This window comes from Ricinus communis, chromosome 4, assembly GCF_019578655.1.
Source record: "Ricinus communis isolate WT05 ecotype wild-type chromosome 4, ASM1957865v1, whole genome shotgun sequence".
In the NCBI taxonomy this organism is placed as follows: domain Eukaryota; kingdom Viridiplantae; phylum Streptophyta; class Magnoliopsida; order Malpighiales; family Euphorbiaceae; genus Ricinus; species Ricinus communis.
In genome coordinates, this window is record NC_063259.1 from 24,756,603 (window position 1) to 24,782,621 (window position 26,019).

The following is a 26,019-nucleotide window of genomic DNA, read 5'->3' on the forward strand; positions in this document are numbered from 1 at the left end:
TTATGGAGTTCAAATAATGAGTGCGGAATTTGGGTTCAAGCGATCCAAAGCAATTCAGATTTAAATCAAAGCAATATATACCATCTGCATAACAGTCATCAATTAGCTTCCTACGATAATATAAATCGAAGACTGTTAGCATCCAACAGAGTGTAAGTAAATAGGGCACGAGCATTGAATTTGAAGCCAAAGAGGACATCAATTATATTTAGAAGGCCTAGATCATATATATTACAAGCAATTGTTTGGAGAACCAACAATCTGAGGTAAACCTACCCCCTCTTCTATAAATAAACTGGCATCTCTGGACACAGGATTGAGTATTTTGCCCAAAAACCTTTCGAAGAACAAATCAGAAAAGCTATCCTATTGAGAACCTTTTATCTTAGAGATTTCTTCTAGCAAAAATCTGGATTCAGCAGCAAAATCAAGTGGAGCAACAGCCCTGACTGTTATCCTTTGCCTCTTCTCATTATTATACTCATTCTGTGCTACACTGACCCTGAAAAGATGAGGACTCCAAGTGGCTTCTTTCAATTTCAGTTCGTATGAATTCCCATCTTCCTGAAAATACCCATGTGACAATATAGTGAGAAACAGATTTCTGTAAACTAATATATCCGACTTGCATTAATTCTTTTCATAGTATACCTGTGATTTCAGTTTATCAAGCTCATCAGCGGAGCAGCCAATGATCCTCTCTCCTTCATTATTGAATGCAGAAACCCAACCTTCACCACTTGCATCAGAGACTTTAACCACCATAATATACCTAGAAAATGAAACAGACATAAAAGATTAATCAGAATGCATGAAACATATCAAATTTCCATTGCAATTTGCCCATGTTTATTGTCCCTTTCGTCTCCCACCTTAAACTACACTCAGCATCATTTTTCTGGCATCCTTCGCACCAATATCCACCTCCAATAGCTTCAGTCACTTTCTTATTGCAAGTCTTGCATGCCCGGTACCACATACTCTGGTCAGGCTTGATGAAACTTATATATGCTCTAATGCTAAAGAATGCAGGCTGCACAAGACAAAATTTAATTAACTTTACGTTCAATAAAAAAGAAATAAATAGTGTGTTTTCCAAGCATCAAGTAGCCATTAGTATTTCCGAACCGAAAAACAACTTAAGCCAAGAAAATAACAAATGTCTCCTCCATCATAAGCGGTAAATAAAAATTTAGAATACAATACATATTCACCTTGCTTTGCAATATTAATTATGTCAATACCTTATCACTACCCAAGGATGGATTGCTTGTAATGTGAGAAATTGATACTCTGTCAGAGTACATAGACCCCCCTCCACTCTTGGTTGAAGGGCTTAAACCAGCACCGACGGAGGCCAAGGAAGTTTCTTTACCTTCAGAATCAAACCTGAAAAGAATAATCTTATTAAATTTTAATGACGGTGAGAGTATGAACAAACTTTGCTCGAGGACAAAAGTTTTACCAGCTTTTCAGCTTCTTTGATTCAGGAGTATCTGGATTAACTTGTATTATGCTTCTTCCCAATGTAGACAAGGATACACCTGAAAAATCATAAAAATAAACCATCACAAATTGATAAACAAGCCACAATTATCAAAACTGTAGGCATAATTAATAGTGGATTACCCTGAAAATCTCCAACTTTAAGAGCTTTGATTGCAACTACAGGGGACTTATCAGCCATATCAAGTAATTCTTGCCCCACATCAGTTGCAAGATCATTCCATAGCGAAACCACTACTGTCTTCTTTCTGTGTAATACATCAAAGGCTTCAATCTAACGCAAACAAGACCAACAAAATTTCATTGCAAGGAAAAAACAAAAAAAGCGTACGTCTCATCTGCAATAGTTATGTCGCGCTTGGGGACAATATCATTGTTGCTCTTTCTTCGGATGCTCATTGTAGGAGAAACGCTTTGAACGACTCCAATAACATCTATATGACAAAATTGGCAAAGCTCTTAGTATAAATTATAGGAAAGGAAAACAAAAGGATCGTTCTGATAGAAGAAGGTTCTTAGTCCTTACCAACAAGCTCGTTTGTACTAACATAAGGACCCAATTGATCAATTGGGACAAAATTGAATTTTGTTTCAGGGATAAAAGCAGCTTCATCACTGGCCTCTTCTACTTGAGAATTCTCATTTAAGTTCATTTCATAATCATTCTGGACAGTCCTGAATTGCTTGTTAGCAACTTTAAGGCTTCCTTTTGATATATAGTAAACCTTCCCTAACTGAAACTTGTCATAAAATTTCCTTGCGGCCTCATTGAACATTGTTGCTTGTATTTGTGTACCCTGCAATGAGCAATTAATATAAATTTCAGTTAAATAAATCAAATAAAGACATGCAGAGAGAAAAGCTTTAGAAACTTACATCTTCATCTGTTAACTCAACATTGAAAACACATCCTTCGCCTCTTGCGTTCTTGTAAGTGCGCATATTCCCTTTGCTTGTTACGCGGACCTTGATAGTCCAATTTCCTTGATAAGGATTTAGGGAAACAAGCGGGTGCACTCTTCTTGTCATTGCCATCCGTGCAGTAGGAGCCATACTGAAATTCAGAAATAGACCAAAAATTAAGCTCACATAACACGCAGGAGACATGAATCAGATTAAACAAAAAGGCTTAATTAAGTAAAAAGGTTTTTGTTTACTTTTTATGCTGTTCGTGTACTATCTGAGCAGCTGATTTTGCAACCATTTCTTGTTTTGGCTTTAAGAGAATGCCACCACTAACTTCTTGTTTAATAACTTGAGTTTCTTGCTTTGGCTTCAATGTTATGGCTGCTTCTTCGGTTTTAGCCTCATCTTTGATCTCCATTTCAAGTGCAGGAGACACCACCTCACATTTTGTTATGATCAGATAACTGCAATATAAATAACAAATAAATAAAAGAACCGACATCAATTAAATCCTAAAGTTAAACAAACAAAAAAACGTAGAAAATAAGAGTTGGGTCTTAAAGATCCATACTTTTCAGATTTGCTGGGAATTTCATTGACAGTATAGTCAAGAATGCGGATAAGACCCAGGTTTTGAATGTTCCCAGATATGATCTCAGTCGACAAACGTGAGTTGAATATTGCTTTTATTTTCCTTTTTCCATCATTGGCATCAAATCTGCAAAATAGAATTTACAAGAAACAAATGTCAGAGATGTTCTTATGGAATATAGTTACCGAGTGAACATTAACTAATTAATTTTTGGATAGCGAATAACAGTATCAAATAATCAATAACTAAGCATAGCAAGTTAGATCCAGAGCCTAAAATACTGAATCGTATTCAATTGAATACGAACCCAATTCAAAAGAGAAGTGAGAAAAAGAAAAAACACACTATAGGACACGCTCACACACCAGTAACAAAGTATTCCAAACAACACAACCCATTATCAAAAGATTATATACACTTGTAAATAAAACCAAAGACAAAAGATTCGATCTAATAGAAAACTGTAGATAACAAAACACTAATAGATACAAAACCCGCGATTTAAAAGTAATAAATTAAAAAAGAATCCCATAAACAAGAAAAATAAGGAGGGATAGGTAAGTTTAAGTACCCATAAGATTTGCCTTTAGGTTCAAGATTGGTAATCTGCACAATAATCTCAGGTATATCAGAGATTGAGTCTGGCTTGGGGTTCGAAAGCAAAGCTGCTATTGCATCTGGGCTCACTCTTTTTCCCATTCTCTCTCTCTCTCTCTTTCAAGGATTTTGGTGCTGTTTTGATTTTATTTTTTTTCCTCTGGAAAGATAGATAGAGATTAGAGAGAGAGCTCCAAGGGCTTTTAGTATTCAGTGATTTGGGCGGCAGATTAGATCTTGATTTTACGCTGGCATTTTGATTTTTGGGACATTTCGCGGTAAAAAATTGAATAAGGTTGGAGCCTTTTTGTTGGCGGGAACTTTGTTAGCTCCCTTAATTTTGCTGCCGCCAATTTTGTTCATTTACCTCCGAATTACTGTTCTACCCTCCTCTTCTAGTCAAACTAACAAACTCTAAAGTGCAAGACTCCAAGGTCCAGGCCCATTACTTTCATGGGTCGGGCTATGACCTCTCGCTCGATTTGTGCTTCAAAATGCAATTTTTCATAAGCAAAACGGCTGATTGATTTAATTTAGTGTAAGAGGCAAGAGATTAAAGGGAACTTTCCAAAAAAATACTCTAAAATTAATAAAAATATTATTTTTACTGTATATTTTTTTTCAAAAATATTATTTTTTTAATTTTAAATTTACAGTATTTCTAACTTTTTAAAATAATTTACCGAATAGTTATTTTTTATTTATTTTTAGTTATTTTTTGATTATTTAAAAGAAAAATTAGATCATAAACCTTGCAATTTACTTTGGAAGTAAAGAAGAAAAGATGCATAAAAAACGAGAAAGAACAGATGCAAATGGGCTTGGATTAGTACATATGTGATTAACTTTGACATGATTAATCATAAACCTTCAATTGTGTCTCCAGAAACAATGGAATGATTGAACAGTCTGCGGCTACCCTCCTTCTAAATGAACCTGCAATCATATTACTGCTGAATAATAAAGAATTAAGGGGAGAAATAATAGCAATACCTAACACCATAGAACAGACTGGCATAAAGATTTAGCACAAAGTGTGTAAATACTAAAAGGTTAGATCTGAAATCCCCAGAAAAAGTAACCAACTAAAACTCTATTTCTCTAATCATTTAATGAGATTGATGCTGAAAACTGACTGAAAATGAACACAAAGTAGCAGTTTTATCATATCTCTATATTCTGATGTTGCAACGGATACCTATTCTAGCATGTTGAGAGAGAACTGCCTTGCAAACAGCTTCTGTCAATAAGGCAACAGAGATTAGATCAAATTACAATGCTTCTGATCAAGAACAGGAAGGGCAACATGGAAAGCAAGAGAACCATTTGCTCTGATTATTAGCATTGGTTTCTGGCTTAGTGGTTTCTAGGTGTGATTTCTGTTGCAACTCTTGCTCCTGAGCTACTTTAGGAGTTTGCGGTTGTGGTGATCCGTGTTGCTTTTGAGATGATGGGTCGCCTTTATGATCACCTGTCAATCTTCATATAAACGAAACAATTCTCAGTCATTTCCTGTTTTGAATATAATTTGCTGAAGGAATGTAATTAGTTAAGAGGTTTTCTTCAAGACAAGCAAAACATTCATGGGATTTTAATTAGCAACATTTTAGGTTGAGAAGAATTATGAAGCATAGCTTACATTGGAAATGCAAATGATGTGACACTGGCTCCGCTCACGTCGGAACGACGAAAGCTAGCAGAAAGCTGCGATCTCTTGGCATGAGTGTTTTCTTTGTTAGCATGGTCAGCTTCGTTCTCTTTTATTACTTCCCTCATTGTTTCAGCAGCTTTTGACTCTGTTACACCAAAATGTGCATCAACTGGAACTCCAACATTTTGTTGTCCTGATTCGGGTGGGTTGTTGGTTGGTGGTTGATTACTCATGTATTGGCTGTTTGAAAAATCCACCATCGGGGACATGGGAGGATCACCTAACAAGCCTAGTTCTCCAGACTTACCGAACCAGTTCGCATGATCCCTCGGGAAACTCATATTCCCCATATGAATACTGAACAAAGACTCGTTAGAAGCAACACTCCACTCCGTTGGAGCTGAAGATTTTCTAGCAAATACAGAAGATGGAATCCTGTACCCGGAGGGAGTTGAGTCGGCTGGTGGCTCCATCATCATCTGTGTTGGAGGAGATTGTGTTGGGGACTCGCTGTTTGAGCTTAATATATAGCTAGGATGCGTTTCATGCCCTGTAACTGGATATCCATACTCCTCTGAAGCTAACCGAGTGTCGTTAGGAGAGGCAATCTCAATCGAGCAGAGTCTTCTGTTATTGGTAATATCCAATTCAAAAGGAGACCCTGATGAACTAGAAGATGCTGAGGATGAGGAGCTTAACGTTTTCCCATGTGCAGTATGATATTTTTCACCAGAATTCGTGGCGGTTTCTATTGTTAAACCTTCCCTAGTCCCACTCTGATGTCCAGATTCCATAGCAGAAAATGTTTGTTTTGCTTCTTCTAAAGATGTTGGTTTTACTTCAGCCTCTGGAGGTCCCATAACATCTCAAAAGGAGGTCATGCTGCAGCAATAAGGATATATAAGATATTTTCACTCCAATGTTAAGTCTGATAATGCATGATAACTCAAATCTTTAGTGTGTTTAAATGATGCAAAACAAGAATAGAACTTTTCAATTTTAGGAAATTGCATGCAGTTCCATATCATTTCTTTATTTGACACTTCTCTTACTCAGATAACAGAAACACCCAGTATGCATTCCTGCGCAATCAGATTCAGCATATAAAAAATGCAACAAGCAAGTCATAAAGTCCACTCTCTGCCCAAAAGATCAGAGTTCATGCAGGCATGACCAAATCATATGCCAAAGCTCTTCTTCCTCCTTATCTACTTCTCTCTCTATCTATACAGTATGAGATCTCTTTTTTCCTTTTTCTTTTCTTTTACGCCTTCAAAGGATTCTCAGGCATCTAAAAGAAATTTTTCTAGCAGATTGCAGAGTATTATGTGCATATATCTTGCATCATCTTTTCCACGACATGCAACAATTGCAGGAGCTTGAACTATATTTTGTGATTTCTGATGATAAAACAACCTAAAATTTTGATCATCCTCAAGAACTAGTAAAACTCATGAAAATTCCGTTCTGTCTTAAACTATTTATGTAAAATGAATCAATATTCTTCTCTGAGCCTACTATATTATAATTTATTTTATCCAAAGTATATAATCAAAATTCAAAAAAAAAAAAAAAAGAAATAAGCCGTCCCTCAAGGTTGATATAGGAGTAAAAGAGATAATCTATGCAACAAGACAACCATGAAAATGGAGATGAATGCAAGAGAAATTATGAAATCTACAGGCAATCAAAAATTGAAAAAGATTCAAAAGAATACTTACCAAGAAAAGCAAAAACAACCCAAAAAAAGTTGCCAATAAGGGTATCAAATCAGAAGGGAAAATATTTCTGCAGCCTCTTATTTTATCTATTTATTTGTATTGTTCTTGAGTTTTGATCAATGGGGAAAGATAACTGATAGCAGAAAAGCAAGAAAGTGAAAAGGGGCTCACAGAGAGATAGAAAGAAAGAGAAGGAGGAAGAGAAAGAGAGACAGAGAAGTGAGTTGGTTGGAGAGAGAGGGTGAGAGGAGTTTTTATGGTCTGGCATGGTTTCAGGCAATAGTTTCTCTTTCATTCTACAAATAACACAACTGCTTTGCGCGCCATAACATCCCTATACAAATCAACTAACTACTCTTGTTGTCTACCTTGCACATCCCAACACACACAAACAGAAATGTATATATAAATATATATACATATATATATATTGTGTGGCCACATAATGGAATTTCCTGGACATGCAGGCCACTTTCCCTCCTTATTAACTTTCAAATCCTGTAAAACAAATGCACCTTCAGAATTAAATAGCAGGGATTTTGGAGTTAATCTCAATTATTGGAATGATTTGAAGAAAAAATGTTCATTCAGTAGGCTCAGAGAGCTCATTAAATTGAAATTTCCCATTCTTTATTTCTCCAATCTCAGCTCTAGTTCCTGTTGATACATTGCTTATTTATAAAAACTCATCTTCAGATATTATCAAAGAAAAATAAAAACTATTCCAAAGGTGAAATTAAAATAATTCACCAGTCACCATATCTAAGTTCTTGGAAAGCAAAGAGTGCATATAGAGATGTACTTTCAATAGCAAAAGCATTCAATTCAATGTTTGTACTATTTGGCTAAAGGGAAATAACATTGTCGTTTGATGTCAAAAAGTCAAAGCCACGACCTTGACTTGTCTTCAACACTTTTAAAGAGCAAAAGGGCAGATTTCTTTAAAGAAAAAAAAAAAAAACCAATATTGTTTCAGCAGAGAGAGAACACCATTGGCAAAAACAAAAACAAAAGAAGCCTGGCTATATTTTCTTTTCTTTTCCAATCAGCCTGTCCAAAACTCCTAGCTTCATGGTTTTTTATTCCTATTGCCTAACTTGGATTTGATTTTATCACTTGCTGGGCTGTTTTCTATCAGGAACCATCAGCTGCTCTAGTAAATTTCGGTCCTTTCCTTCAAAATCTTTTAGTTATGGTTTCTAATTACTGTAACTAGATTTTGATTTTTTTCTTTTGTTGTTTTTGGTATAATCTTATCTGTGACTTGTTTCTGTCTTGTTAATTGCTTCGATTCTTGAAGATACTGTTTAAGAACTATAGTTTGTAGAAAGTTGATTATTTTTCTGTTCCTAGTTCATATTTGTACTTTTGAGTTTGTTCTTGAGTTTATCTCTGAACTTCTTTTCCAGTATATAATGAGATTCAGGAAGCAGAAAACTATGACGGTTTACAAAAGTTCTAAAAACCTTTGATAAATCGATTGTGATAATATTGTTCACTTGAAGGTTCTTGATTTCCATGGTTTTAACTGTTCCTCTCATCATTAAGAATTTTGCTTCTCCGTTTTGTGTCTCTGTCTCTTAGTAATGCTTAATCCTTACCTGCCATGTTAAATTGGCCAAATTGACCGTTGACTCTCCCTCAATCTTCCCCATATCATTGTGCCTAATTTGACGACACTTTTTGTTTATAATATTAGTCTATCCTTCTCCCTTTTGTAGCATTCCATTTCTCTTCTGGTTTTTCTTTTGTAGTTAGCCCAAAGATTCATTAGTTTTGGCAAGGACATAGTTCAGGTGCTTTTGCTGGATTCTGTTTAAGAGGTTCTTGAGATTTAATTGTGGGATATCAATTCATTTGTCCTGTCTTTTCCTTTGTTGGTGATGCACAACTGTCAATCTATCACGGCAACCTATGAAGCGGAACAACACATCATTGCTGCAACTCAGCATATTCTGGAGGCATTACGGTTAAGTAAGAACGTGAGTGATGATCTTAGAAGTGCACTCAAGGCGGTTGACTCCCATTTATCTTCAATGGCTGTTAAAAGTGAAAGCGAGGGAAGCGAGTTTACTGAGATTGAGGAACAGCTAAATTCTGCTGAGGTAAAGGTGATGCATTGGATGTCAAATCAATCTCACATGTGGGACGCTGGCCCCATGGAAGCAGCCAATTATTTGCAAGCTGTCAAGGAGATTCTAGCCGTGATTGAAACTGTGGGAGGTCTGTCTGTAAGTGAAAATAGGAAGGCAAAGGAGATTGTTTTCCGAGCTCAGCATGTGCTGCACATAGCAATGTCAAGGCTTGAAGAAGAGCTCTGCCACATTCTGATTCGACATAAGCAATACTTTAAGCTGCAATATGAGTCGTTTCGTTCACCCGCAGAGAATGTGGTTTATGACGAGTCATTTACCTCTGTTGAGGATGAAATAATTGAGGAAACATCTCAGAGAGATGGGAACTGCGGAGAATCTATTCAATTTACTGTAGATTTGGTTGATCCACATGTAATTCCTGACATCAAGTCCATTGCAAGTGTTATGTCTGCTTGCAATCATGTTCAAGAGTTTTGTGAGACTTTTATTGGTGTCCGGAGGGAAGCATTGTATGAATACTTGTCTAATCTTAAAATGGAGAAAGTGAGCATCGAGGATGTGCTGAAGCTGGAGTGGGATTGCTTGGACAGTGAGATCAAGAAATGGATATGGACTATGAAGGTCATCATCAAAGGATATCTTGCCAGTGAGAAACGGTTGTGTGACCAGATATTGGGGGAATCAACTGCTGCCAATTCATATTGCTTTGTTGACATTTCTAAGGATTCAATTTTGGGCCTTCTGAATTTTGGCCAAGCTGTAGCAATGGGGCCTCGTAAGCTAGAGAAGCTGATCCGCCTACTTGACATGTACGAGGTTCTGGCAGAGGTTCACCTAGAGATTGATGCTTTATTCTCAGAAAATAATGGTTCTTTCGTTAGAATTGAATTTCAGGAGCTTATAAGTAGACTGGCTGATTCTGCTAGAGAGACCTTCTTAAAATTTGGGAATGCCATTTCATGTAATGCTTCTGTACACCCTTTCCCTGGAGGCGGAGTTCATCACCTTACCAAGTATGTCATGAATTACATGAGGCTCCTACCAGAATACCATGATACTATGAATTTACTTCTCAAGGACCAAGATGCAGATAAATCAAATGTTGTTGTTGAGATAGATGATGGGCTGGATATTTCTTCTTCCACCTTTTGCCCAATGGCTTGTCACCTTCGGTCAATTACATCTACTCTACAATCCAATCTCATTGACAAATCCAAATTATACACAGATGAGGCTCTGCAGCATGTTTTCTTGATTAACAACATCCATTACATGGTCGAAAAGGTGAAGGACTCTGAACTAAGGCTTTTCTTTGGTGACGAATGGATCAGGAAACACAATGCGAAATTTCAACAACATGCAACGAGCTATGTGAAAGCCACTTGGAGTTCAGTCTTGTCCATTCTTAGAGATGGAAGGACAGCTCCCAAAGAAAGATGCAGGAAATTCAGCAATGCTTTTGAGGAGATATACAAGTGCCAGACAGGTTGGCGCATTCCGGACCCTGGGCTTCGGGAAGATCTGCAAATCTCAACTTCACAGAATGTAATCCTTGCCTATAGAAATTTCCTTGGCATAAACAACAGCAATGTCAGTGACAAGCATGTGAAGTACACTGCAGATTATCTGGAGGAGCTGCTTTTGGATTTTTTTGTTGGTTCACCAATATCACTGCGTAATTCACGCAGGAGGTAAAGCCATAATATTAATGGCTTTTAAGTTTTCAGAATATATTTTCCTTGTAATTCCCTTTGTTATTCCAATTGTGTAGTGATTGTAACAGATGTTTAGAACATCATCGTCATTGGCCTGTTAACAAAATTTGTGAAGCATATAATTGGTTGGACCTTTTTATTCCATATGCAACATTCTTAGTTTGCTCTGTCTGCGATATCATAAAATGTTGCCGTGTATGAATATCTGTACGCACTCATGATGCATGTATGTGTATGTGCGAAAACGTTTTGCTTCTTCACCATTGAGGGTACAGGTTTAATTAAAGTTTCGAGTTTAAATCTTAAATATATAATAGTAATAAAAAATTTAAAAAATATTTTATCACATGTCATAGTCCTACTCAGCATGCTTTGTATTATATATATGTATACTAAAAATAAAAAATTACAGTAAGTCCAAATAATTAATTTAAAATTTCTAGCTAACATTATTATTATAGCAAGTAAAAATAGTTAATTTAAAATTTCTACCTAATAAGTCAGTTTATTAAGAAGGGTGTATTTAATTAAGATTTTTAAAAATCTTGATGGAGTTTAAAAATCGGAGTGTATTTAATAGTAATTTTGGGAATCTATGTATAAGTCATTGGATATTCAATATGAACTTTTAAAATTTCTTAAAAAGTTTATAGAAATTAGAAGTATTCAATTACAACTTTTGTAAAGTCTTCAAAAATAAGCTAGTATTCAAAAAGTTATTGATTTTTATAGACATAAACTTTTATATACTTTTAATGACTTTTTATGCATTTTTATGAATAAAAAATTTCAAAATTTCTCTTTCATTTTTCTTCAAGATTTCAATAGACTTTTTTTTTTGAAAACTCATCTTTTTTAAAAAATAAAATTATCTTGCATGGTCATTTTTATTTCTCTACACTATATTCTCTATCTTAAGAAATATAAGAAATTGGATGAAACTCATAAGTTAAAAATTATTTACTAATAATTTATTTTTTTTACTCATATATATAAAAAAAATAATTTAATTTTAAAAGAGCCTCAAAAAAATATAAATTTTAAATAAAGCATTTAGTGAATTGTTTTGAGCAAACAACTCCATCGCATATAAACTTTTAGATTTTATTATAAAGATTATTTAGATAAATCTTTCTGTTGTTAAACGTAATTGTCGGTATAGATATTTATCAAATAATTAGTAAGAGTGATTATTGTTAGTTTAAATATTTATCAAATAAGTAATAAACAAAATATAACGAGTATGACATAAATTTGGTAGTTTAATTTAAGATAAATTGTAATATGATAATTTCTTTTTCTTTAATTATTCTCTTGACAAAAAAATAGTATTCATGTTATAAGGTAGATAATTTAAAAATAATATAAATTTAACACAACAATAAAATAAAATCTGTTACTTGTATATGAAATAAAGCATATAATATTATGTGAAATAATATTTAAAGTAAACGGAAAAGAAAATAAAAAAAAATAATAGATAATAGTCTCTGAAAATCAATAAAAGTCTATCAGTGTTATAAAAGTATTTTTAAGTAAAGTCTATAAAGTTATTTATAAAATTATGAACTCTGTAAAAGTTATTAAAAATTTAAAAACCCTTTAAAAATTATTCATTTCAAAAAAAAAAAAGTCTATGAAGTAATTCTTTGTTTGCTTTGTCTGCAATATCATAAAATGTTGCCATGTATGAATGTTTGTACGCACTCATGAGGTATATATGTGTATGTGTGAAAATATAAATATTTTTTTTATTTTCATTAAAGATGGCATAAATGAGATGGTGATATGCGAAAACGTTTTGCTTCTTCACCATTGAGGGTACAGGTTTAATTAAAGTTTCGAGTTTAAATCTTAAATATATAATAGTAATAAAAAATTTAAAAAATATTTTATCACATGTCATAGTCCTACTCAGCATGCTTTGTATTATATATATGTATACTAAAAATAAAAAATTACAGTAAGTCCAAATAATTAATTTAAAATTTCTAGCTAACATTATTATTATAGCAAGTAAAAATAGTTAATTTAAAATTTCTACCTAATAAGTCAGTTTATTAAGAAGGGTGTATTTAATTAAGATTTTTAAAAATCTTGATGGAGTTTAAAAATCGGAGTGTATTTAATAGTAATTTTGGGAATCTATGTATAAGTCATTGGATATTCAATATGAACTTTTAAAATTTCTTAAAAAGTTTATAGAAATTAGAAGTATTCAATTACAACTTTTGTAAAGTCTTCAAAAATAAGCTAGTATTCAAAAAGTTATTGATTTTTATAGACATAAACTTTTATATACTTTTAATGACTTTTTATGCATTTTTATGAATAAAAAATTTCAAAATTTCTCTTTCATTTTTCTTCAAGATTTCAATAGACTTTTTTTTTTTGAAAACTCATCTTTTTTTAAAAAATAAAATTATCTTGCATGGTCATTTTTATTTCTCTACACTATATTCTCTATCTTAAGAAATATAAGAAATTGGATGAAACTCATAAGTTAAAAATTATTTACTAATAATTTATTTTTTTTACTCATATATATAAAAAAAATAATTTAATTTTAAAAGAGCCTCAAAAAAATATAAATTTTAAATAAAGCATTTAGTGAATTGTTTTGAGCAAACAACTCCATCGCATATAAACTTTTAGATTTTATTATAAAGATTATTTAGATAAATCTTTCTGTTGTTAAACGTAATTGTCGGTATAGATATTTATCAAATAATTAGTAAGAGTGATTATTGTTAGTTTAAATATTTATCAAATAAGTAATAAACAAAATATAACGAGTATGACATAAATTTGGTAGTTTAATTTAAGATAAATTGTAATATGATAATTTCTTTTTCTTTAATTATTCTCTTGACAAAAAAATAGTATTCATGTTATAAGGTAGATAATTTAAAAATAATATAAATTTAACACAACAATAAAATAAAATCTGTTACTTGTATATGAAACAGCATATAATATTATGTGAAATAATATTTAAAGTAAACGCGGAAAAGAAAATAAAAAAAAAAAATAATAGATAATAGTCTCTGAAAATCAATAAAAGTCTATCAGTGTTATAAAAGTATTTTTAAGTAAAGTCTATAAAGTTATTTATAAAATTATGAACTCTGTAAAAGTTATTAAAAATTTAAAAACCCTTTAAAAATTATTCATTTCAAAAAAAAAAAAAGTCTATGAAGTAATTCTTTGTTTGCTTTGTCTGCAATATCATAAAATGTTGCCATGTATGAATGTTTGTACGCACTCATGAGGTATATATGTGTATGTGTGAAAATATAAATATTTTTTTTATTTTCATTAAAGATGGCATAAATGAGATGGTGATATGCGAAAACGTTTTGCTTCTTCACCATTGAGGGTACAGGTTTAATTAAAGTTTCGAGTTTAAATCTTAAATATATAATAGTAATAAAAAATTTAAAAAATATTTTATCACATGTCATAGTCCTACTCAGCATGCTTTGTATTATATATATGTATACTAAAAATAAAAAATTACAGTAAGTCCAAATAATTAATTTAAAATTTCTAGCTAACATTATTATTATAGCAAGTAAAAATAGTTAATTTAAAATTTCTACCTAATAAGTCAGTTTATTAAGAAGGGTGTATTTAATTAAGATTTTTAAAAATCTTGATGGAGTTTAAAAATCGGAGTGTATTTAATAGTAATTTTGGGAATCTATGTATAAGTCATTGGATATTCAATATGAACTTTTAAAATTTCTTAAAAAGTTTATAGAAATTAGAAGTATTCAATTACAACTTTTGTAAAGTCTTCAAAAATAAGCTAGTATTCAAAAAGTTATTGATTTTTATAGACATAAACTTTTATATACTTTTAATGACTTTTTATGCATTTTTATGAATAAAAAATTTCAAAATTTCTCTTTCATTTTTCTTCAAGATTTCAATAGACTTTTTTTTTTGAAAACTCATCTTTTTTAAAAAATAAAATTATCTTGCATGGTCATTTTTATTTCTCTACACTATATTCTCTATCTTAAGAAATATAAGAAATTGGATGAAACTCATAAGTTAAAAATTATTTACTAATAATTTATTTTTTTTACTCATATATATAAAAAAAATAATTTAATTTTAAAAGAGCCTCAAAAAAATATAAATTTTAAATAAAGCATTTAGTGAATTGTTTTGAGCAAACAACTCCATCGCATATAAACTTTTAGATTTTATTATAAAGATTATTTAGATAAATCTTTCTGTTGTTAAACGTAATTGTCGGTATAGATATTTATCAAATAATTAGTAAGAGTGATTATTGTTAGTTTAAATATTTATCAAATAAGTAATAAACAAAATATAACGAGTATGACATAAATTTGGTAGTTTAATTTAAGATAAATTGTAATATGATAATTTCTTTTTCTTTAATTATTCTCTTGACAAAAAAATAGTATTCATGTTATAAGGTAGATAATTTAAAAATAATATAAATTTAACACAACAATAAAATAAAATCTGTTACTTGTATATGAAACAGCATATAATATTATGTGAAATAATATTTAAAGTAAACGCGGAAAAGAAAATAAAAAAAAAAATAATAGATAATAGTCTCTGAAAATCAATAAAAGTCTATCAGTGTTATAAAAGTATTTTTAAGTAAAGTCTATAAAGTTATTTATAAAATTATGAACTCTGTAAAAGTTATTAAAAATTTAAAAACCCTTTAAAAATTATTCATTTCAAAAAAAAAAAAGTTTATGAAGTAATTCTTTGTTTGCTTTGTCTGCAATATCATAAAATGTTGCCATGTATGAATGTTTGTACGCACTCATGAGGTATATATGTGTATGTGTGAAAATATAAATATTTTTTTTATTTTCATTAAAGATGGCATAAATGAGATGGTGATATTTTTTTAGCTCAATGAAAATATTGAGTTTAAATCTTAAGTATACAGCTGTGGTGAAACTTTTGAAAAAATATTTTACTATTTATTCTACAGATATCTACCCAGTACGATTTATATTAGATATATGGTAAGTAAAAATAGCTAACATTATTATTATGGTAAGTAAAAATAGTTAATTTAAAATTTCTACTTAAGAGGTTAATTAATTAATTTTTTAAATATTTTTCTAATAGAGAGACTTTTACACTTTTTATATATCTTTAAATTATCATTAACAAATCAGAGATTATTTATTTCACTTTTATGTCCTTAATATATACTTAAATTATCCTTGATTTTTATGTTTTTATTTTTATATATTTATGAAACAAATTATTGTTTCTAAAGTTTTTAAATAATTTTAAATGTATGTGTGTGGGCTAAACCTTACAAACTCATAGTATTATATTATATATGTCTAATCAGTAATTTTTATTGACTTAGTTATCAAATATATTAGATTCAATATAGTATTGAAAGAATAAGATTTAATTTAGTCCTCAAACCTACAGTTTAATTTGGCTATTTACTAGCCATACCTTTACGGCTAATTTAATTTTTAAAATTTTTAAATAAGTTTTTTTAGGTGAAAAGTACGGATAATTTATTAAATTTTTGATCGAATCTCAATTAAATCTTTAAATTTTAAGTTGAATAATACGGAACAATTAAGTTTTTATATGCAACTCGATTACTTTTGATGTTAACTATTTTAGCAAAAGGTACAAATAACCCCTAACTTTTTGACCAAATCTCAATTAAGCTCTTAAGTCATAACGTGGAACAATTAAGCCCTTAAACTAAAAGATTATTATTTCAATAGAAGAAAAAATTAAAACCCTTTAATTTTTCACACCTAGGTTTTATCTTTCTTTTAGTGAAATAATTATTTTAATTTTATATTATTTTGTTATTTTGTATTATTTATTAGAATTATAAAAAATAAATTTGATAATTTAGGTGTCTTTATGCTATTGCTTGTCATTTTATGTGGGTCATTGTCAATAAAAATAATTATCCGTAATAGTAACATAGTTACATAAATGGGTTTAATTGTTCCGTATTATTTATTTAAAGTCTAAGAGTTTAATTGATATTTATTTAAAATTTTAAAAGATTATCCGTACCTTTTGCTAAAAAAGTTAAAACTAGCAATTTTAGAGTTGCACAAATGGATCGAATTGTTCCGTATTATATAGTTTAAGAGCTTAATTGTTCAAACTTAAAGTTTAAAGACTTAATTGATATTTGATTAAAAATTTAAAAGTAGATCTTTTTTTTTTTGAAATATATATATAGAGTAAAGTGAAGTGACTATATAAGTATACGGGACTATAATTAAATTCCTGGTTAATGACTTTATAATTTAAGGGTACATGGTTAATAGTACCTAAAAATTCAGGAAGAAGGTCAACTTCCAATGTCTTTATTGTAGAAATTGACCAAAACACAGGCCACATGTCCTCTTAAATAAATTAAATCTGGTTGAAGAGTTTTCATTTGAATTTGAAATTGAGTGGTTGGTGGATGCATTCTTTTGCCGGTTGTTTCCTTAATAAAAGAGTAATGCATGATTTTTCAATTTTATAGTATCTACTGGTCATTATTTTACATGTAATTCTTTTTAATATTTTATTAACCAATAAATTTATATAATATTTAACTAAATATATGTTTATGTCCTTTAAAACTTTGATCATCTAGTAAGTTTAACACTCTAATTTTTAATTTAACTTAACAAATGCTCGAATTTGCTTTTTACGATATTTTGATATCTTTTGATATATGTCTTCGTTTAATATGTCCATTTGTATTATACAAAAATATTTAAATATCTGTACATATTTGATTAAATTGAAAGTTAAAAGATGTTTAGATATTAAAAAGAGAAAATTCAGGTGTCTATTAGGTTAAATCAGGTATTAAAATGTTAAACTGATTAATCGATACAGGTTTGTAAATATAAATATATATAAATACTTTATACTTTGATATTAAATGATTGATATATATTTTATTATTTAAAATTAATACATATCTATTTATTATTTATTGATTTAGTGCATACATAGAGACATTCTTAAAATATGCAAGACTTTTCTCATAAATATTATATTTTCTAATATGAAATTTTGAATATAAATATAATAAAATATTAGCTCCTGGAAGCACTCATCTATATTTCATATAGCATTTGAAGTTTTTGTAAATTCTAATTGAACAATTGAAGTGTGTGTATATATACATTATATACTTATATAGTCCTAATCACACTCTGATTTATCATATGCTCATTCCTAATTAATATGGGTATAGTTTATTAACAAATATATATATATAAACAATTTAGCCATTCATTTATTTCCCACTCAATCCATTTTTATATGACAATTTGGCAATAATGTAGATTTTGATGGCTAACTGAGGGAGAGCATAATGTGTTTCTTTATTTATTTTTATTTTAAGGTTGACAAAATCAACAGGGTGATGTTGCTGATTTTAATACCCTACCTGATCAGGTCTAATATCAAATTACCCTTGCTTGAGTTGGAATAAATATATTAATCTTGATTTTATTTTGTTTGATCTGAACATTCTCTATAATATAATTTTGTGTCACTTTAATTTAGATGAAAAATAAAACTGATTTATATGTCATTACCTACTCTTAACATCAATTGCTCATTTGATAAAGACTGCCTTTTTATTATCATTTAAGAAATGACTGCATTTATTAGCAAGACTTTTATTAGCTTAATACATGCATCAATGAGTCAAAATCAAGAAAAGAAAAAGAAGAAAAAGACCACATTCATTCCCCCACAAGATAAAAAATCTCATATATATTGTTGATCCGCACTAAATTCAAATGGTGAAAAACTCATATTCGCATGGGATGATGGTCTATCATAATCATGAACCATGTTATAGGTAAGAACTTCCGACCAAAATACAACATCTAAGAAACACCTTAAGAGTCGTACCACATTAAAGTTTTTCTGCAGCAAAATTGAACGTCAGGACAACTTAAAGCATTCTAATACCATAAATTTGCTGGAAGAATAGAGCCGTGAAGTCAAGGCTCTATCCATTTGCTAAAAGAAAACCATGTCTCGGCCCCGTATATATAAAAGGCAGAAACAGAAGGTAAACAGGTGTTGCTGGAGCAAGAAACTACCGGCCTGAACAAACCCGAAGCAAAACCATTTCAGCATGCCAATGCTAAACAAATGCACAATAATCAGTAAGAACTTAACATGCTGTTAAATGCAGTACATATAGCTTATGTACCACCAAATGAAGCTTGTGTTAAACTGATGAGAAGCTAAAGCTGGAAGAGAATTGTAAGAGCGGCTTCCGGGTCCCCTTGGAATCGGTTATGTCTTGCCTTCACCAAATTTTGCAATACGAAAATGGCTCTCGTAGTTAGACACTCGACACCTTTGGCTTCCAAAACTCTTTTGAGAAGTCAGAGTCCCTAAAATTAGTAGACACATTATAGCAGTTTTATCATACAGTTTTAAGCATCTCAGCGTTTCAGTATAGTTTGTTCTGAAATTTGAAGTCCTCCAAATTCCAATTATCATATATTATACAAGCATCCGTTAGCAATTACCTATGATGCCATCTCCAGGTCACAATTTAATACTTACAGCCAAAGTTACTTCAGTTGATGAGTATATAGACTTAAGAAATAGCATATGCAAGTCGATTGCATCTTCATGACAACATTTTACACAAGCTCTCACATTAATTAATTTAAAATATGCAGTTATTTGGCAAAGGAATAGAAATGACAAGTTACAACAATAATGATAGATTTCAAATGCTGTGTCCTTTGTGCCAAGTCATTAAACTAGATTAACTCATTATATGCTAAAACATAACAAGATTCAAAGAACATTGTACAATGAAGGCTTCAAGCAACAACCGTGTCAAGAAATAAAACAACACACCTAGTGCAATTGACACTGGAAGAGCTGGCAAAGCTTTCTGATAAAATGCCAATAGCAGCAATGTAATGCCCAGACCAGCTATAATAGCAAGATAGCATGCATATACAGTCATAAAGTCGTACATTGCTGCTCTTCCAACTAATACACTGTAGAAGATAAAGTCTCCCAATCCCAGCTTGATAGCTCCAGTTGACCCCAAGCCAATACCCTCTAGCAGCAAATTTTCGCTTGATGCAGCATCTCCCTGCACATGCAACTGATGTGTGCTCCTACGATCAATTAATGGTGCAGATAGCTCAGCTTCCGTTTCCGAAACTTGCCCCTCTTCAGCTCTAAGCAATCTTGTGGTGTGATGGCCACTATCAACTGAACTGACTGTACCACTACTCAAGTTTGAATCTAAATTCTCCTCAGAACCATCTCCTACATTCCTCCTACCTCTCCATACCCTCCTTTGAGCCACACCATTTGTTGAGCCTGAATCATGACCAGCGACAGGCCGAGCCTCGTAAACCAATGCAGGGATATCTTCATCCCTAGATATTGCAAGCTCAACCAAGAGCCTTAATGGACCAACAGGCAGTAAAACAGCAGCAAGGTCATACAATGCCATGGCAACTAACAATGCCCAAGTAGTCCATTCAGGCAAAAGAGTAAACCAATAAGCAACTAAAACCCCAATAACAACTAAATAAGCCTGTGTTACAAATATAGCCATTTTTGACATAAACACAGCCAATACACCCACAACAGCAAAATTAAACAAAATCAACAAAAAACTAAAACAATCAATAGGAAAGCTAAAATCTTTAATCAAGAACAAGGCAATTTCACCACCCATAAATCCTAAAACAATAAAAGAAGAAAAGCCCATATAGAATCTCAAGAACTGAGTGCATCTAAAATAAAAAAGAAGCACCAGAACAAAAGTAACAACAGTGACAACAGCCACAAACACAAGTGAGTTCAAAAGGGCACCTTTGAGTTTATCCCATAAAGAATCTGAGCTCGTTTCAGTGTATGCTATTGTAGCTATAGTGTTAATTGTAGTTGATGTCGAAGAATTGTCCGTCTCATTAAGGATTGAAACCAGAACCACCACAATTAACATGCAGATTGAAACTGGTGTTATAATTCTGATTATTTCTTCTCCAAGTGAATCAATTATGCTTCTGGGTCTTTGATTTTGGGCCATTTCGGTTTCCAATTTTTTGATTAGTTTTTGGGATTTTTGGGAGTGTCTGTGTTTTTATCAGTTTGATTGTTGATTGGCATTTTTTGAATGGTTAAAATTGTAGAATTTTATTGGAGGATTTTGGTTTTTTGACCTTCTGGTGCGGGCTTCTTCATTTTACTGGATAGTCGAGCAGAGCTGTTCACGGTTAATTTTATTTACGGAAAAATATCGAAAATATCCATTTTCTTTATCTTTTTAATCAAATTTATCAAATCTTTTGTCTTTTTAATTTTTACTGTATTAAAATATTAAAATATAATTTTTTAAGAAAATTATATAATTTTATTATAATCATTTTTAAATAAAACAATAAAAAATAATTAGAAAATAATAAAAAGTAATTATACTGTAAATTATAAAATAAAATTAAAAAGTATATCTCTTAGAAATAACTACACTATACAATAATATTTTTATTAATTTTAAGTTCAAAGTTTATTTATTGATATAAATATATAATATATAATAAGCTTGTTTGAAACTTCTTTTGTATTATTTTTTAAATTAAATATTCACAATAGAATTTATTGTTATTATTTATTATTAATATTTTTTTAGTAAGAAAATTTAAATTTTATTTTTATTTGAAAACATATCATAAACAAATTATGTACATATACAACAAAGAAATTTATAAATGTCATAATTAAAAATATATATTAAAATCAAATTAAATTTTAAAATTATACAATGTTTTAAATTTATATTTAAATTTAGGGTTTTTTATTTAATTACTTTATCAGCTCAACTTTTGTAAGTTGTATGTTTAGTGGTTTTATTCATGTTACTCTTTATTTATATAATTAAAATTATTCTTTATACTATCTTTATTAGTAAGAAACTTTTTTATTTTTCCTTTTTAAAGAAATATGGACTTTATTATTGTCCAAAAAATGTAGATGATGTCAATTTACTTGGCAATTCAATCACTTATTTTCTATCTATAACAATTTTTAATATAAGAATTGATAAAAATTATTCCTTCTTATTTTTTTAAATAGATGTAAGAGATATTATATATATCTAATTATATTTTTTTAAGTAATTAAATATTTTATTTTAAAATTAAAAAAAAAATTAACCGGAATATAATAGATTAAGATCAATTCGAATTTGAAATATATTGAACGAATTTGAAACAATTAAAAAAAAAAGTAAAATTTAGATTAAATATAAATCATTATGAACATTAAAAAATTTCCACTTACTTGTATCATATAAATTATAATAAATAAAAAATTAAATCTTTTCTTTTGCAGATTACAAATTTTCAGCGCTGTTCTGATTTACAAATTAATAATCGTCAGGGCAATACAGTCATTCAATACCATCAAGATCTTTTCTCTCAATTAAATAGGAAAACTTCAGAGCAACTCACCCGTCAGTTACAGAACACCCGAACACAGTCCAGTCACAAAGTGACACGCGCAAAACCCTATTAGCACTACAAAAATCTGCAGTCTCACCGTCAAATAATCTAATCTAGCGGCCAAAGACATTACATATCCAACGGCTCATATATCATTCTCTTCTTCTTATAACCTTCTTCACTTTCACCTACATAAACCCCATTTCGAAAAATAGGGTTTTAGTTACTGTATACAGAGCTTGAAAGACAGAGAGAGAAGAGGATCAATTTTAAAGGTTTATCTTAATCCTATTATCTGCTTTTTGTTTGTTTATTTTGTTTTGTTTTGTTCTATGTTGGTTTTCGTTTCCATTTTTATTCTAGGGTTTGATCGATCATCAAATATCTTTAACTTGATCATTTGATGTCTTTTCCTTTGCGTTTTGTGAACTCTGTTTTCTGAAGAGAATATCTGTTTTGTGATTCATGAAATTTAGGGTTGTTTGGTTTGCTTCGGATGCCGACATGAGAAACGAAATAATTTATGTTCTTACATTTCCTTCATTTTCCAAATTTACCTGGAACCAAATAGAGCCTTCACTATCATATACCAAGAATTTTTCTTTTCTAGATTGTGTATTTGCTCTTTTTTTTTTCTTTCTTTTTGGCCAATCATTAAGTTATGCTTTCATATCTATTTGTCATTGTTGCTTTGTCAGTTTTTTCCTTTTTATGAACTGAGTAGCCGGTAGCTCGCTAGGTCTAACTGTTATGTTATACATATTGGAAAAATGAAAAAGAAAAAAATGGGGGTAATATATGGAGAATTTGATATTGTAAATTTTTGTTAATTCTTCTTATCTTGCAATATTTTCTTTGACTGGAGGCATTATTTTGTTTTTTCAGGTTGTTGCAATGGCTTTCCTAAGTAAAGTTGGGAATTTATTAAGGCAGACAGCTACCAAGCAGATCAGTAATGAACTTTCTGCATCCAGGCCTTCCATGTTTCAAGCAATACGCTTCATGTCCTCTTCTAAAGTTTTTGTTGGAGGTGCAACCTTTCTATTGGTCTTTTTGTGTGTATGTTTGTATTCCACGTCCCATCTTTGACCTGCTATTCATAGCTTTGTGATGATATTTATCAAATTTGCTTTTGCAGGTATTTCTTATCAGACAGATGACACGAGTCTGAGAGAAGCTTTCGGTAAATATGGTGAAGTCATTGAAGGTATGAAATTGGGTTAACAATATCAAAGGATTCACAGGTTTTGTAATAATGTGTGCATGCTCATGCGAGTGTGGTGTGGACAATTGTGGGTGGATGCAGTTGCCAGCTAATTTACTTGCATGAGTTCCTCTTTTGCTCTATAGACTTACGAGTTTGGTTAAAGATTGCCAATTGACTTGATCTTTGTTACAGCAAGAGTTATCATCGATCGTGAAACTGGTAGATCTAGAGGGTTTGCTTTTGTTACTTACACCTCCAGTGAGGAGGCCTCTAGTGCCATCCAGGCCTTGGATGGACAGGTAATCTCTCTCTCTCTCTCTCTCTCTCTCTCTCTCTCTCCTGTGTTTGTGCATACTGTTGTGGGTGGAAATCGAGAGTGGAGAAGTGAGATTCAGGATTATGAGAAGATGTATATCGAGTTATATTTACTTCCTAGGACCTGTTTTTTTCCTCCCTGTTGAGAAAGGAGACTGAGAGTAGCAATGGTTTTTAGTTTTCTAAATATAGCTCCGAACCTCTAAGTAGATATCTTAAAGGGAACACCTCATTCACATAAGTTGCAATAAAAGATGTTACACTCTTACAAACTTCAAATATGTTTCTTCCTTGCTGGGCTTGGTGCCCGCTCTCTATTCAAGTTGTTGATCTCTGTGGTCAATACCTCTCTCCTTCTCCTCCTTGGATTTAGTGACATGCTACCAATTGAGGGAAATTCTGATCTAGTGTTCTTTAATGGAGTAGATAGGACTGTATACCAGATAAGACTTTGAAGTTATCGAGGACTGTTTCTATATGAACTAGTTTGTATTTCTGAATCAAGATTTTCTTGTTTTCAAATTATTTGCCGATTACATTTCACCGTTTGGAAAAATCTGTACTCCATTTCTGCTAGTAGCTGCTATTTTCAGTCATATTTAGTACTGTTGCCTTTGCCAACACTATCATAGTGATAGCGGTCCTGGTAAATAATAAGATTTTCAAGCATGGAAATTTGTAAACAATTGATGGAAGGAAACTTGTTGATTTTGACGGTTCATTAGATGCCAGCCATTTTAGCTAAGTCCATTAGTATTTGCTTTCGTAGAACTTCATCAGTGGTCGCTCATTTTAAATTTGTATGTGCTTATGATTTCTGTAACTGGATTGTAGTTTTCATATGAAAATAAGTTTACCAAAATGTGAATTATTTCATTATCATCCATCCAGGATGCTATTGTACAAGTGTTAAAATTGTGTCAGTGTTACATGTTTGCCCTCACTTCATTTTTAGTGTTCAACTACATGGAGGTTCTGTTTTGATACCTTGATTTTATCTGTCTCTCTCGCACTCTCTGTTTTCAAAAGTTATGCTTGCAAATCTTCATCATTATCTTGTAAGGGTGAATTATGCAAATGGTAGACCTAACTTTCTATTTTGTTAGATCCTAACTGCCTGGAGTTTCTGTCTTGACACCTAGGATTTTTGTTTTTGAATCATGCTAATATCCAGGATCTTCATGGTCGTCGTGTAAGGGTGAATTATGCAAATGATAGACCCCGTACTAGCTTTGGCGGTGGTGGTTACGGTGGCGGAGGCTATGGCGCAGGTGGAGGAGGCTATGGCGCAGGTGGAGGAGGCTATGGCGCAGGCGGAGGAGGCTACAGCTCTGGTGGAGGCTATGGCGCTGGTGGTGGAGCCTATGGAGGTAACTATGGTGGTACTGGTGGGAATTACGGAGACAGTAACACTAGTGGTGGTGGTGATGATGTTGGCTATGCCAGCGGAAACAGTTTTGGCAGTGCTAGTACTGGAACTTATGGCAGTGATACATGGAACGATGCTAGTGGTGGTGTTAACCCTGCTAGTGGAAACACAAATGAATTTGGTGGTGGGAGTTATGGTGCTGCTGGTGGTGCTGATGGTAACTTTGGTGCCAATGATGGATTTGGTGACCGTGAAGGCAACAGCTTGGATGCCTCTCCTGAAGGTTTTGATCACGATAGGGATGACGATTCTACTGGTGACTTTGCCAAAAGGGCGTGATACTATGTGCTTCGGTTCTATGTTTTCAGTAAACTGCGTTTTTATTATCCCATCTTTTCTGCTTCTGAACGGTTTGCATCATTTATCGTATTAGTGGTATGAGATAAACTTTCAGTCTGTTATTTTATGAGAAACAAAGGGTACCGTTGGAAATAATTTCTTAGTTGTAGATGCTCTTTTATTGTCGTCTCTGATAACAGATTCTGAGCTGTGCTTCTTTCTCACGGGAAACCGTGTGCCCTGAAGGTACACCATCTCTGTTGTACTGGATATGAAATATATTACCAAAGATCGATAAAATTAGCTGTGGCAGACACTTTAGCTGAAAACTTCAATATGCCGTCTGACCACCGCGATGGATGGTTCGGCTTTACTCTCAAACAGCTCGTCTTCACGTAGGCCTTACAAATGTACCAGCACTATTCCTTAATTTTTGGCGACTGTTAAAAAAGGAAAGTTTGAAAAATGGTTCGGCTTTTCCAATCTTTTTAGCTGATTTAAATA

General features: G+C 31.5%; 5 protein-coding genes across 8 annotated transcripts; 2 read left to right on the plus strand and 3 right to left on the minus strand.

Moving 5' to 3' along the window:
* Nucleotides 1-174: 174 nt before the first annotated feature.
* LOC8284426 (replication protein A 70 kDa DNA-binding subunit B) lies at nucleotides 175-3,886 on the minus strand. The gene is made up of 12 exons (XM_002514605.4): nucleotides 3,576-3,886; nucleotides 2,984-3,130; nucleotides 2,664-2,876; nucleotides 2,383-2,560; nucleotides 2,033-2,303; nucleotides 1,838-1,940; nucleotides 1,630-1,754; nucleotides 1,466-1,544; nucleotides 1,245-1,389; nucleotides 873-1,033; nucleotides 652-772; nucleotides 175-564 (listed from the first exon to the last, which is right to left on the minus strand). Exons 1-12 carry the CDS (start codon nucleotides 3,701-3,703, stop codon nucleotides 367-369), a joined length of 1,869 nt encoding a protein of 622 aa, XP_002514651.1. The 5' UTR covers nucleotides 3,704-3,886; the 3' UTR covers nucleotides 175-366.
* A 760-nt stretch (nucleotides 3,887-4,646) lies between these two features.
* Nucleotides 4,647-7,423, minus strand: LOC8284427. The gene is made up of 3 exons (XM_048373358.1): nucleotides 6,974-7,423; nucleotides 5,241-6,134; nucleotides 4,647-5,080 (listed from the first exon to the last, which is right to left on the minus strand). The coding sequence occupies exons 2-3, from the start codon at nucleotides 6,110-6,112 to the stop codon at nucleotides 4,888-4,890; spliced, it is 1,065 nt and encodes a 354-aa protein (XP_048229315.1). The 5' UTR covers nucleotides 6,113-6,134; nucleotides 6,974-7,423; the 3' UTR covers nucleotides 4,647-4,887.
* A 305-nt stretch (nucleotides 7,424-7,728) lies between these two features.
* LOC8284428 (exocyst complex component EXO70E2) lies at nucleotides 7,729-10,928 on the plus strand. The gene has a single exon (XM_015716461.3). It carries the CDS (start codon nucleotides 8,857-8,859, stop codon nucleotides 10,762-10,764), a length of 1,908 nt encoding a protein of 635 aa, XP_015571947.2. The 5' UTR covers nucleotides 7,729-8,856; the 3' UTR covers nucleotides 10,765-10,928.
* A 7,753-nt stretch (nucleotides 10,929-18,681) lies between these two features.
* On the minus strand, nucleotides 18,682-21,047 carry LOC8284429 (presenilin-like protein At2g29900). 4 transcript variants are annotated; one of them, XR_007215662.1, is made up of 3 exons: nucleotides 19,680-21,047; nucleotides 19,015-19,201; nucleotides 18,682-18,905 (listed from the first exon to the last, which is right to left on the minus strand). XR_007215662.1 is itself a non-coding variant. In XM_015716463.3 (3 exons), exons 1-3 carry the CDS (start codon nucleotides 20,872-20,874, stop codon nucleotides 19,101-19,103), a joined length of 936 nt encoding a protein of 311 aa, XP_015571949.2. In that variant the 5' UTR covers nucleotides 20,875-21,046; the 3' UTR covers nucleotides 18,682-19,100. The 4 variants fall into 4 exon arrangements, 3 of the variants coding, with proteins under 3 accessions (XP_015571949.2, XP_048229410.1, XP_048229411.1); XM_015716463.3 differs by having other exon boundaries at nucleotides 18,682-19,201; nucleotides 19,680-20,297; nucleotides 20,658-21,046; XM_048373453.1 differs by having other exon boundaries at nucleotides 18,682-19,201.
* Nucleotides 21,048-22,404: 1,357 nt separating this feature from the next.
* On the plus strand, nucleotides 22,405-25,684 carry LOC8284430 (glycine-rich RNA-binding protein 2, mitochondrial). Its single transcript, XM_015716560.3, has 5 exons — nucleotides 22,405-22,560; nucleotides 23,171-23,315; nucleotides 23,424-23,492; nucleotides 23,685-23,791; nucleotides 24,982-25,684. The coding sequence occupies exons 2-5, from the start codon at nucleotides 23,180-23,182 to the stop codon at nucleotides 25,513-25,515; spliced, it is 846 nt and encodes a 281-aa protein (XP_015572046.1). The 5' UTR covers nucleotides 22,405-22,560; nucleotides 23,171-23,179; the 3' UTR covers nucleotides 25,516-25,684.
* The last annotated feature ends 335 nt before the right edge of the window (nucleotides 25,685-26,019 follow it).

Excerpts from the sequence above, each read along its gene's own strand:
- LOC8284428 (XM_015716461.3), top strand. The coding sequence starts at position 8,857 with ATGCACAACTGTCAATCTATCACGGCAACCTATGAAGCGGAACAACAC.
- LOC8284430 (XM_015716560.3), top strand. The coding sequence starts at position 23,180 with ATGGCTTTCCTAAGTAAAGTTGGGAATTTATTAAGGCAGACAGCTACC. Across the intron at positions 23,493-23,684 it reads ATATGGTGAAGTCATTGAAG|CAAGAGTTATCATCGATCGT; the intron begins GTATGAAATTGG and ends TCTTTGTTACAG. Across the intron at positions 23,792-24,981 it reads TCCAGGCCTTGGATGGACAG|GATCTTCATGGTCGTCGTGT; the intron begins GTAATCTCTCTC and ends GCTAATATCCAG.
- LOC8284429 (XM_048373453.1), bottom strand. The coding sequence starts at position 20,874 with ATGGCCCAAAATCAAAGACCCAGAAGCATAATTGATTCACTTGGAGAA. Across the intron at positions 19,202-19,679 it reads TCCAGTGTCAATTGCACTAG|GGACTCTGACTTCTCAAAAG; the intron begins GTGTGTTGTTTT and ends TACTAATTTTAG.
- LOC8284426 (XM_002514605.4), bottom strand. The coding sequence starts at position 3,703 with ATGGGAAAAAGAGTGAGCCCAGATGCAATAGCAGCTTTGCTTTCGAAC. Across the intron at positions 2,877-2,983 it reads ATTCCCAGCAAATCTGAAAA|TTATCTGATCATAACAAAAT; the intron begins GTATGGATCTTT and ends TTTATATTGCAG. Across the intron at positions 1,941-2,032 it reads TAGTACAAACGAGCTTGTTG|ATGTTATTGGAGTCGTTCAA; the intron begins GTAAGGACTAAG and ends TTTGTCATATAG.
- LOC8284427 (XM_048373358.1), bottom strand. The coding sequence starts at position 6,112 with ATGGGACCTCCAGAGGCTGAAGTAAAACCAACATCTTTAGAAGAAGCA. Across the intron at positions 5,081-5,240 it reads ACATCATTTGCATTTCCAAT|ATTGACAGGTGATCATAAAG; the intron begins GTAAGCTATGCT and ends GTTTATATGAAG.